A 12,885-nucleotide genomic window follows, 5' to 3' on the forward strand; every position below is an offset into this window, starting at 1 on the left:
AACTCTTTACTTTTACACGTCATTTTTCTAGTATTTCCATTGTCTTTGAAATATGGTTAAAATGTATTGACAAGCGTGTGGTAAACTAATACTTTAATGACATTTCTATGTAATGTTTTGGTTGCACTTTATTTCACAGTATGTGCACTTACAGTGTTTACTTGCCTAACGTACTGGTTAATATAAGGCAACTATGGGTTCAGGGTTATTACCCAGTTATTACCCAGTTATTACCCAGTTATTGCACACAGTATGTTCATTGGGAACATGACTGTAAAAATAAAGTGCTATGAATGTTTTATCAAACATTTTTGTAATTACACATTTGTAATAAAGAACTTGCAATTTAGTACATTTAAAATATACCACTTTTAAAGGTATCAAATGCAATTATAATAAAGTACTTAGCATGTGCTTTAGTATGTTAGTAAACACATGAAAAAAATTTACTTCTTTAAAGCATGACAAAAGATTAAAATAATGATTTAACATGTACTTAATTCAAACTACACTGTAAAAGAAATGTTGGTTTAACTTAAAAAAGCAAGTTACCTTATTGCCTTAATTTTGAGTTCATTGTAATTAAAATTTTGAGTTAATACAATGAAGAAGAATGGTTTAATAAACAGAAACTCAAAATAGTGTGTTATCTTCACACATTAGTTATCAAAGTTGATTTGACAAAATATAAAAAGTTGTGATAACAAATCATGAAAATATTTTTTTTACAGTGACATTATTAAAAAGTGTGTAAAGAAACTAAAAGGAAAAGTGTGTAAAGAGAGCGGGCTCTCTTTAAGAAACTTGAGTGGCCTTTAATTTCATTAACATATCATTTTAGAAATACTTTTGAAGATTTGAGATGAGCTAAGTGCACATTCATGAGGGGTGTTGTGTAGCATGTGTGTAGCCGTGCTCCTGACACCTGTTATCTGTCTGACACCAGTGCGGTGGGTGGGCCGCGCGGCTTATTAGTAAAAAAAAAAAAAATCTACTTTCATAATCCTTCAAAATAGCATAATCTCTTTAATCTTTTCCCCTGTGTAATCACAATCTGCCCAAACTTCATACACAATTCAGGTCAATCCCGCCTGCACTGGCAGCTGAGCACATGAGGCGCCGGCGCCTGTACTGGGTTGAGCTCAGTTCATGACTCAGATTATGGTTTACTCACGGATCCAGGATCGTGGGAGTGCTCGGACTTGCTGTGCTGTGAGTGTTGCTAAATTCCAGCTCAGATTAGCCAAACTGAACGCCTAGTGTTCGGGTAAGATAAGGCCAAGAGCTCCAGATGTTTTCATACACACTGACGGAGGAGAAACAGAGTGACACAAAGTGCCGTCACAGCACAAAACAAACCGAACTGAAACTAAATAATAATAAATAAGAAACATCTTTCTGCAGGTTCACTGTTATGCCTGCGGTGTAACTGTTAACGCGTGAGCCGTTGAATCAGTCACTCAACCCGTTTGTTGGAAACACTGCTGTGCGCTGTTCAGAGCCTGACACAGATCTGCTTTGGCCAAGTTAGGAATTATTTTTGTTGATGGGGCAAAAACAGACAAAGTCTCTGATATATTATGTCTACTCAAAATTAACTTTGGCTCATCCAATCAGAACGTAGAGCTGTAAAATCTGTTTCATATAGAGAGCCTAAGTCCCGCCCCTCCGCTTCCGGCTCATGGGACCTTATTTCGGAAAAAAATATGTATGGTAATCAATGGCGAGAGACAACTTATCTTTTTATTTCGTCCGAACTGTGCCCTGAATTACACATATGATGTTTGTCAATTTAAAAGATAATTATGAAAGTCAAGAAAGTCGCAGTTTGTCATAAAACAGAAGAGTAACGTTTAGCTTTATGTGAAAATCACTCATGAACTTCATCTCTCGTCTCGCACTATACGTCACCGTTGCTCGTGTGTGTGCAGTCTGGTACAACACACTCCGGCATCACGGCGTAACGTTACGATTATAACGTAAGACTATAGAAAACATGACAGACGTTAGCTTCAGTAAAGTTATCTTCAGTAAAGTTAGCTTCAGTAAAGTTATCTTCAGTAAAGTTAGCTTCAGTAAAGTTAGCTTCAGTAAAGTTAGCTTCAGTAGAGTTAGCTTCAGTAGAGTTAGCTTCAGTAGAGTTAGCTTCAGTAAAGTTAGCTTCAGTAAAGTTAGCTTCAGTAAAGTTATCTTCAGTAAAGTTAGCTTCAGTAAAGTTAGCTTCAGTAAAGTTATCTTCAGTAAAGTTAGCTTCAGTAAAGTTATCTTCAGTAAAGTTAGCTTCAGTAAATTTAGCTTCAGTAAAGTTAGCTTCAGTAAAGTTAGCTTCAGTAAAGTTAGCTTCAGTAAAGTTAGCTTCAGTAAAGTTAGCTTCAGTAAAGTTAGCTTCAGTAAAGTTAGCTTCAGTAAAGTTAGCTTCAGTAAAGTTAGCTTCAGTAAAGTTAGCTTCAGTAGAGTTAGCTTCAGTAAAGTTAGCTTCAGTAAAGTTAGCTTCAGTAAAGTCAGCTTCAGTAAAGTTAGCTTCAGTAAAGTTAGCTTCAGTAAAGTTAGCTTCAGTAAAGTTAGCTCCAGTAAAGTCAGCTTCAGTAAAGTTATCTTCAGTAAAGTTAGCTTCAGTAAAGTCAGCTTCAGAAAAGTTAACTTCAGTAAAGTTAGCTTCAGTAAAGTTAGCTTCGGTAAAGTTAGCTTCAGTGAAGTTAGCTTCAGTAAAGTTAGCTTCAGTAAAGTTAGCTTCAGTAGAGTTAGCTTCAGTAAAGTTAGCTTCAGTAAAGTTAGCTTCAGTAAAGTTAGCTTCAGTAAAGTTAGCTTCAGTAAAGTTAGCTTCAGTAACGTTAGCTTCAGTAAAGTTAGCTTCAGTAAAGTTAGCTTCATTCATTGAGTGAAAAAGGTATGATGTCACATGTGCGCATTTTCACAAGACGTATTTTCACAGTCTTACACCTCAACAGTTTTACATCAAACTGCGACTTTCTTGACTTTAAAATGTATCTTTTAAATTGACAAACATCACATTTGTAATTCAGGGCACAATTCAAACGAGATCAAAATATTTGTTGTCTCTCGCCATTGACTACCATACAATATTTTTCCGAAATAAGGTCCCATGTGGTCCACCGGAAGAGGAGGGACTTAGGCTCTCTATTTAAATGTAGAGATTTAAGAACAAACAGAAAAATTAATATGGTGAGTGAAGCTTGCTCCTGTAGATCAGTGTGTTTATGAGTTGTTTTCTATTTCTTTAATTGGTCTTGAAGCTTTGCACTTCCAAAGCACTTGCAGATGTTGATGACGATGGGCATGCTTAGAGAGAGAGAGAGAGAGAGAGAGAGAGAGAGAGAGAGAGAGAGAGAGAGAGAGAGAGAGAGAGAGAGAGAGAGAGAGAGAGAGAGAGAGAGAAAAAATCTGCATCAGAGTGAGATTAATATTAATGACATTAATTAATGTATGCATGGATCAGTCATTAATTCAAACAATTACTCAAAAGTTGAAATTTAATAAAATCAACTGTTTTTATTAAATTACATTTCCATATATATGGTGGTTAAACCGAACAGTTTGCACGGTTCATATCGTTGTGTCATAATAAAAGGAGGCCGGGCTCCTGTCTTACAGTTTGGCAATACACTCATCTAGCACAACTGTATATTCACTCTATTTTGAGTCGCAGTATATCTCAGGAATAATTGGTACTTATTACTTCTGGAAAATAAAGTCTGGCACAACTGTATATTCACTCTATTTTGAGTCGCAGTATATCTCAGGAATAATTGGTACTTATTACTTCTGGAAAATAAAGTCTGACCAAAGTCAACACACAGTTTCCTCTGATTCCTTCAGTTGTCTGCAGAACACATCACTCGTGCTGTAATTTAAATGACATGCAGAATAACTGCAATATGAACTTCATGCAACGGTCGAAACTGTGACCAGTGACATCTAATGACCAGATATACAGGACAAAAAAGGGACAATTACGGAAACGTGTTGAATAAACACATTCCTAGTTTTGCCAAAGACATTTGGGGGCTTAGGACCTGGAAGTCCCGCCGGCTGGCGTCGCCGGAGAGAAACTTTCTCCTGGAACTGTTGAGTGAGGAAAATGTGTTTTCCTGTGATGAATGTCTGGCCTTCCTGTAGAAGTGACTCCCCTGGAAATCTGCTCGAGTCATGGCTTTACATACTGGAAGTTTGAATGTACTTTATGCAAACGTCACTTCATAAACTTTGATGGTTGCGTGTATATAAAAGACCGAAGTTCATGTTGCGATTGATCAGGGTTTTTAAATAGTATTTTCAGCTGTAAACCAGATTAGTAAACAGTTTGGAATATGTCAATAGTTAGTGGTTTATATTTTTAAATGCCTCTTCATAAATGTATTTAATGAGGGGCAGTGTGGGAAATGATATTCGAGCAGTTAGTGTAGCTGGCGGATGAGAATATGAACAGAATTTAGAAGTGGTAAGATACCGCATCCAGCTCAATTAAAACTGATTTTTTTCAATTATTTTATGATTCGATAAAATAATTGTTATGAATGGCTCGACACTATTTGCACAAACTCATAAATATGACTTATGTTTTATGATACGGCCATGGTCTTGTTCTCTAGATGCTGAGTTTACACTGAGAGACCGTGAAACGTGTAGCCTAACCGTGAGCGTTATTACTGTATTCTTATATTTCAATTTCCGAGCCAAATTATAGGTATAGATTTATTGTGTCCGGGTTTTTTTCTCCCCCCGGTGAACTGACCGTTGCATTAAGCCTATTAAATATTTGCTGCCTTTAAATAATTTCTAGAGGTTAAGTCGGGAGATCAGAAGTGAGGCAATAGTTTTAGGAAGAGCAAACACACATGATGAACCCGTGCGGCCCACTGAACTGAGACCAGAACGGCCACTCATTGACTAATGCACTTGTGATTATCCCACAATAAGACCATCTGAGGGAGACATTTCCGAGTAAATTTGTTTTGCAACAAATCTAAATGTTTTATTACACATTACATTGTCATTAAACTGTTGTAACATTGTAATAACATTGACATATCAAATAATCACAGCTAAAATGTGAGAATATTTGAGTGCATGCACGAGCAGATTCGTGTGTACACCTGTTCTACATAAAGCCATGCCAATAGCGCTCAGCTCTCGGGCTTCGAGTGCATCGGGGTCAATACATCAATGCGTTTCCCGTTCTCTCAATCTTATCCCCTTTTACTCGCTCCTTCTTCACCCTCTCTCAGCCGCTCGTCTTGCGTACAGTTGCACAGAGACAGAGGAATGCATAATAATAAAAAAATCAGGCCGCATCCCACTCTGCAATGCACAGAAGATGCTAACGATAAGAATCAATAACAATTTGCGAGCTTATTGAACAAAAGCAACAGTGAGTGTAATTGATTTTTTTTTTTTTTTTGACACTAAAATTTCATAATAATTGAACATTTAATCCTAAAGAGAATAAAAGGTCGGTCTGTGCATGTTCCTTCTTTTAGTGCGCGATTATCTCCGTCAATATTTATGGTGCGATTGCACATTTTAATTGATATTCTCATAACCGGGCTCGCTTCGTACATCATCACGCATTCTAGTCCGATGTGAATCACGTCTGACATCCACAGTCTGCTAAATGCACAGATGTACACACCAGGGATATTAAAGAAATGGAGTTATTATTAGGCGATAGCGTGGTGCTTCACATAGGTTGCTGCAGGACTCGTGCTCTTGGCTCGGGCCGCGGTTCTGTCGCCCTGCCCTTGAGATTGTGCAGACACATGGCAGATAATGTTCTGACACCAGAAACTGAAAACCGTCAGGAAATCCTAACAACACTCTGCCTTGTCCTTCTCTCGTGCTCTGGAGAAGAGCGGCCAAGCTCTCACAACACGCTTAACTCACTGGGAAGTCTGCGAGAGAGCCGCACTGACCGGTTCTGAACAGCTTAGAAATCAGTGCCTAATCGCATATGTACTCGCGTCGTTTATTTTATTTCATTTATTAAAAAGTGGATTTTTTTTTTGGGTGGACGGCTTTTATTTTAAACCCTAATTCCAACGTCCATACTGTGATAATAACAATGAATTTGCGTGTAGTTCTAGCAGCGGGGCAAGTTGTCACATCTCAGGAACTATTCGCTTTGGAGTCAATTGCACTAATTCTTGTTTGTTTTGTTTTTTTGTTGAGGTTGAACCTGTTTTAAATTAGAATGATTTGTGTAAATTCTGCCCTGCAGCCTAAAATTACAACATCATCATATTTTGTGCAACAAGCAAAGGCAATAAAACTGCACTGACATAAAAGCTAAAAGACAATACTGAACTGTATCTGTTTTTCTGTTTTGTTTTGTTTTTAAAGGGAATAATGTTCAATAGCTTTTCCGCAGTTAAGACTTTCAGGTGTTTTCATATAATTGGTTTTAAAATAAACTGCAAGTGTGACAACTGCATAGTTTTTAGTATTACACTGTACTTACATATGTAATTACAGTGACATTAACACAATAATCGCAAAATAGGCCTATGACTTCCTAAAAAATCCTTGTGGTGTCACACCGGGCTAAAAACGCATGCCCTTTTTTATTATGAATTGTATAGATATTACCAAAAAATATGGACAATAGTCGTTAAATTGGTTATAAATATGAAAAAGTGTGTTGTCTTGTGTGGCGGAAGGGTTAATTGTCCTGTTCCCACAGTCTGGGCTTTGAGCGCAAGGTCAAAGATCTCGTTTTACCGAGTGCACGTGCGCGCTGGATTTCTGCTCGAGTCAGCACGCGAGGCGCTGCAAATCCTGCAGGTCGCAACACAAGCGAAGGCCTTAACACACACCGAGAGGGAGAGAGAGAGAAGGGGACTTAGCACGGCTTTTAGCTTGCTTTCTTTTTCCAAATAATACAAAAACGCCCTTAATATTTGATATAGCTTACTAAAATAACACGCTTACAGAAAAGCATTTCAAACTTTGAAAAGGAAGGTGTGTCTCGGATATTTTACCTTATCAAACATAGGTTTTTAAATATATTTAACCAAAACAAAGTTTAATCCTTCCCGTTGTTAATAGTAAGAGCGCATAAGTCCTGCATGTGGTTCGCTCGAGCTCAAAGTTCAGCGAGAGACAAACAACAAAAACAAGCCTTTGAAAATATCGCATTTTCAATAAGCGTGATCGATGACTAACTGAACTGATTGTACTGGGTTGAAGTGAGGATGATAACAGTGCGGCGTACAGTAAAGCGAAATCTTGCGCAACTCGGACAGACACAGGAATTGACGCATACAAATGAGTTGCTACCAAATCAATGTCGTTTCACTGACTTTAATAAGCAAAATAGGAAACCATTTCTTCCAAAAACAGCAAAAACGAAACAGAAACCAGCCTGAATGGAACAGTCCGAATTGAACTTATTCTTTTTTTTTTCCATTTATATAAACAGATTTGAAAATTGATCCCCTCATAATAGCATGAAATTAACAAACAGAACAACAACCCGCTGCTGCAGTTTACATGTGATTTCAACACAGTTGAATCAGTAATAAACCAAAAAGATTGTTAAATGCATGACTTTTTAACAACATTTCTTAGATGCAAGCACCATGCTTATTCAAATATGATCTGACAAGTTTGTTAATTTAAATCATTAAAATAAAAACTATGCATCTGGCCAGCAGAACCAGAATCTCGACATAATAATAAAACAAACAAAAAGAACAAAAAAAAAGAACAATAACATGAGACATATAATTTTTCATTTTGAGATTATGCAGAACCTGAATCCCTTATTTTTTACTGACCGGCAGAAAAAAAAATAAAGGAAAACATTTAACATTGATCATTGAAACTCTCCATTGAAATACATGCGTAGTTTTCATGTTAGGCAATAATACACAAACCCCTGATTTAGGAAGCCTGACACCCTCGAGCTGGATTATAATAACTACATTTTGAAATGTTGGTTTATAAAACTGGCAGCTCACATAGCTCAAAAGAAAAGAAACAAATAATGATGATGAAAGGGTGCCCGTTCGTTGAAATCCTATCCATCAAAAAAAGATACAAGAATTAGGCCTACTTATATTATAGAATAGCACTAGATTATGCAACAGCCTGCATGAAGGGGGGAAACGCGCGCGCACACTTGTGTGTCTCGCTACAATCAGACATGACACTGTGAGCATCAGTGCAGATGAAGCGCGTGCTCGATCACCTGTGTGTGCGACATGTCGTCATTAAACGCGGTTCTGCCAAAACAAGGGAACAATCAAAAAGACGAAATGAAAAAATGCCAAAATCATAACCCCCACCCCCCCCCCCCCAAAAAAGTGCGCTTCTTTTAAAAAAGTTTGCTTATTTTTAATGCAACTGCAAAAAATGCCCATTACTGGAAATCCATTCCCAAAACATGAAAGAAATCCTAAAAGTTGGCAAACAATCAGCTCTTCGATGTCGGTTTGTAGGTTTGCTGTTGCATATATTTACAAGTCCAAAACGAACCCATACAATGAGCCAGTCTCATATCCCCAAAAAAGAGCTAAAGATCAAAAACATGCTCTTTATGATACATAATGAACAGAAAGAAAGAAAGAAAGAAAGAAAGAAAGAAAGAAAGAAAGAAAGAAAGAAAGAAAGAAAGAAATGTATAAAATAGAAATTATTACCGTACATGTCCAGCATGCAGGATTAATATCTTAATGCAGATTTATGTGTTTGTTTTTGTCGTTTTTTTTTTCCTTTTCTTTTTAATATATATATATATATCTATATATAACCAAGCAGGCAATAAACCAATGAGATGTTGCATAAAGTTCCCCTGTCGGGTTACACAGGAGCAGTAAGGGAGGTTTTGCATATTGTGGCGCTCTCAACTTGTCTAGCCAAGTGGGGGGGGGAAAGTCCAAAGTTTCTCTTTTTCGCTTAGCACAGACTTTTCTCTTTTTCATGAACAACCGAGAACAAAACCAGCTGGAAAGAAGGTCTTATCTGAAGGTTTTATCCTAAATACAAAGAAAAAAAAGCCAGTTCTTCGCTTTTCTTTTCTTGTCAGATCTCTACGAAAATGGGTAAAAGGAACTACAAGCAACTAATCTACATTTCCCAGAAAACATTCTAACATGTTCTTAGTTGCCGAGGTCGGTGGCGATGATTACATATGCGGTTATTATTTCTCGTGGTTATTCTTCTAATAGGAGCAGCACTGTGTCTGTGTAATGTCTCAGTCTCAGGCATAAGAAGCGCACTGCACTCACATGAAGAACTCTGGAGAGGACGGGTTGTCGCTCGTGGATCCGGCCTCGCGGAACCCGTTCGCTCCGCTCAGTTTCTCGCACTTGAGTTTGTAGGCGTCTCTCTCTCGGGCCAGCCGGTTGATCTCTTGCTTGAGCTGCTCTACCTGGTTGATGAGCTGGGTCTTCTCGTTCTCCAGAACGTGCTTCTGCTGCACGCGCTTGTAGCGGCACGACTGTGCGTAGCCGCGGTTCTTCAGGGTCCGGCGTTTCTGCTTCAGGCGGATCACCTCGTCCTTGGTGAAGCCCCGCAGGTGTCGGTTCAGCTCCCGCACGGACATGGACACCAGCTGGTCGTCGGAGAAGCGGTCCTCCACGTTCAGGCCGTGGTGACCCTGCTGGCCCGGGTGTCCGTGCGGGTGGTGATGGTGGTGGTGGCGGTGGTGGAGCTGCTGGGGCGAGCTGGGAGAAGGGCTGTCGGGGTCCTGACTGTGGTGGTGATGGTGGTGGTGTTGATGCTGGTGGTGGCCGGGGTGAACTGGCAGGTCGTCGGGGTGATGCGGGATCGCGCCGTACTGGTGATGGTGCTGCGGCTGCTGCTGCTGCTGCTGCTGTTGCGCGTGGCCGTGGTGGTGGTGATGCGCGCCCCTGTATCCCTCAAAACCTCCCGCTTGCAGCTGCTGCTGCACATGAGGGGGCGGAGGGTGCCCGTGGGCCGTGGCACCGATCAAAGCCTCCACCGCGTCTTCGGGCGTCAGGCTTAGCGTCTGCGGGTCGATCTGCTGCGGGTACGCGCCGCTGGGCATCCAGTACAGCTCCTCCAGATGGTTCTTCTGCTCCGTGGGGCTGAAGCTCGGGGAGGACGGCACGGAGCTGCACGGGGTGCTGATCGGAGTGGAGGACACGGAGCCCTGCGGCTGGAGGCGGTTGCACTGCCGTATATTGGAGCGGTCGAGCCCCGCCAATGCCTCTTTCTTCACCTCGAATTTCATTAAATCAAAGTCATTGACATATTCCAACGCCAGCGGGCTGGTGGGCAGCTCGGGCCCCATGGCGAGATCTGCGCTCATCGTGTCCCTGTTCTTCAGCAAAGTGTTTACCAACGTCGCAAAATCCGACTTTTGCCTTTGCGCATGCAATATTTCTGGATGGGTTTCCGAACGCGACGCGCTCGAGCGCATACAGTGTCACTCGGAAATGTTCAAACAGCAAAAGAAAAAAAGAGCAAACTTTCAGGACTAATGCACTGCAAAAGACATTTGCCTCATATGGACGAACAGACCTCGACTTTCAGCTGCAGTCTTTTGGAGTCTCTACTCGCAGGACTGGAGGAAGAAGGAAAAAAAAAAGAAGTCAAGTTTCTCTCTCGCGTCCCGTCGCCGCACTCGCACTCAAAGCATAAATAAAAGACACAAATGAGTACCGGAGAAGGGCTCCCGTCCCGATCCCGGATACTCCAGAAATATGTCCTTAAGCCAGCGACGTGTGCTGTGTTTCTCCAGCTCTGCACCGCAGAGAGTTCAGCTCGCACTCACTCCTGAGTATTCAGACTGTAGCAGGACGCCAGACCTCTCCGCGCTGTTATAGTGTGCGCGCGCGTGACGTCAGAGGGGGCCGGCGGCCAGTCAGATCGCTGGAATTAGCATGATGATCGTTGTTTGTGTGTTTGTCAGCTGACGGGATGAAGAAAGGGACAGTGGTATTTCGCGTATTGACGGATTGGGGATATGGTAAAAGAACAAGTACAAAATGTACATGTAAGTCATATTCTTATGAAAACGTGCACTTCAAATTAGTTTAAGTGAACCTATAAAAAAAGACAAGACCTTGAGATGATGCATGACTGTTTTATTTTAAATAGATAGCCTATTATTCTGAAACATACAGCTGCAGGTTATGCCATCAAGCAATATTCAACACAAGTGTTATTAGATTCCAATAATAGTAGGCTAGCCTAAAGCGCGTGTCCATCGTGGCAAAATTACTCACTTAACCAAACATGTTTTGAGTAATCTCAACTCAACAAGTTTTCATGTGATTTACAAGGAAGATGGTTTAATTTCTTAGCATGTTTATTATATATATATATATATTACAAAAAAACTCCATGAAGAAAGTCAAAGCCGTCGCTGTCGGTGATGTTAATGCCGATGCTGATGTTTTCTGTGAACGAGGACGCCCGCAGGACCCATCAGGTGTATGATTTTGGTATTAGTGACTTTTGAATTTGCAAAGGTGAAAGGCTGGTCTTACGCTGCGCGTGACGCTGGATTGATGAAAACTCACCCAACGCTGCCCTCATGTGGCGCGCACGATCACTGCCGCGCGCTCAGCTCGCGCGCAGCTGCAGCCTTATATTATATAGGGATATTCGGCTGTGAGATAAGTGAGTTTATCTGTGAATAAATTGAAACGGTTAATGAGAATAAAGAAATAATTTATAAATCTGTGAACTTGGAAGACCTAAAACGTTCGTGCGTAAAATGCGCAATGTGCGTTAGTGTTTTGATCATCTTTCATAACAGGCATGGTTACAGCGTCGTTTAAGACTATTGATTATTAGTGTTAGGCGCACAAACACATTAATTATTCATTACAAGTGTTTGAAATATTTCAATAAGTATAATGCCAATGCGACTAACCGAAATAAAATACCTATTGTTTTATCGTTATTTCAGCGTCTGTCTTTATCTCCCATAGGCCTATATTATATTTGTTGTTAATTATTCAATAACAATTCCTCCTTCCCTTCTCCACCCAAACCAATTCTTTTTTTGTCGTTGTTGTTGACTTTTAGTATCGCATATTGATACATTTTACGATTTGCCATATTGCATTTTTGCTATATGTTGTCTTTGATCAGGTATTAATAGATTTGCCTTTAAGAAACAGTCGCAGAAATTATCCTACTAAATTTAGTAATCCAATCAATCCGGACAGTTTATTAAGCTATATTGTATTATTTTATTTATTATTTAAGCGACACTCACTTGCGTATCACTCCACATATAAGCTATATAGGCTATATTAATTATATTTGATGAATAATTATTTCAATTGTATAATTTACCTTTTTCCCCACTACCATAAAAAGTAATTTGTCCTGTTTTTGGTCATTGCGATTTTGTTACTCACCCACATCACAAACAATAATGCCACTGCATCGCATCTCCACGTCAACTACAGAGCCGACAGTGAATTATTTCATCGATATTAAATAATACACAGCCCTAAAAGATCAGATCATATCTCGTCACTCCAAAGATCATAACTCAGTGGAGGAAACATGTTGAGTCCGCCGGTACCGCGGGCCCGTCTCATCACGCGCGCGGGCCCGTACAGTCACGCGCTCTGATTCCCTCAGACTCGCCTCCACTGGTTCCTCTCTCTCTCTCTAATGGAGAGGAGATGCCGGAAAACTCTCCTGTCAGCAGCATATTGGTGGTTAATGATCTATTAAGTGATCCTCTTGCTTATGGACAGCGGAAAAAGTGTCGATGCACGCTTATTTGGCCTAATGAGATTCCCATCCTACGAATTTTAGGAATGAATAAGAGAAATAAAATCAGCTCAGAGATGTTTCAAAGAGCAGTTGTCAAAGCGAGGCGTTGTGGACCGTGTGCCGGTGAAAGATCAGGCCCGAGACATTGCGATTGGGAAGAAT

General features: G+C 40.2%; 1 protein-coding gene across 1 annotated transcript; it reads right to left on the reverse strand.

The window, feature by feature from the left end:
- Window positions 1-8,746: 8,746 nt before the first annotated feature.
- Window positions 8,747-10,778, reverse strand: mafba (MAF bZIP transcription factor Ba). Its single transcript, XM_079589722.1, has 2 exons — window positions 10,645-10,778; window positions 8,747-10,546 (listed from the first exon to the last, which is right to left on the reverse strand). Exon 2 carries the CDS (start codon window positions 10,400-10,402, stop codon window positions 9,242-9,244), a length of 1,161 nt encoding a protein of 386 aa, XP_079445848.1. The 5' UTR covers window positions 10,403-10,546; window positions 10,645-10,778; the 3' UTR covers window positions 8,747-9,241.
- Window positions 10,779-12,885: the final 2,107 nt, after the last annotated feature.

Source organism: Phoxinus phoxinus (assembly GCF_949152265.1).
Source record: "Phoxinus phoxinus genome assembly, chromosome: 18".
NCBI lineage: Eukaryota > Metazoa > Chordata > Actinopteri > Cypriniformes > Leuciscidae > Phoxinus > Phoxinus phoxinus.

Excerpts from the sequence above, each read along its gene's own strand:
- mafba (XM_079589722.1), bottom strand. The coding sequence starts at position 10,402 with ATGCGCTCGAGCGCGTCGCGTTCGGAAACCCATCCAGAAATATTGCAT.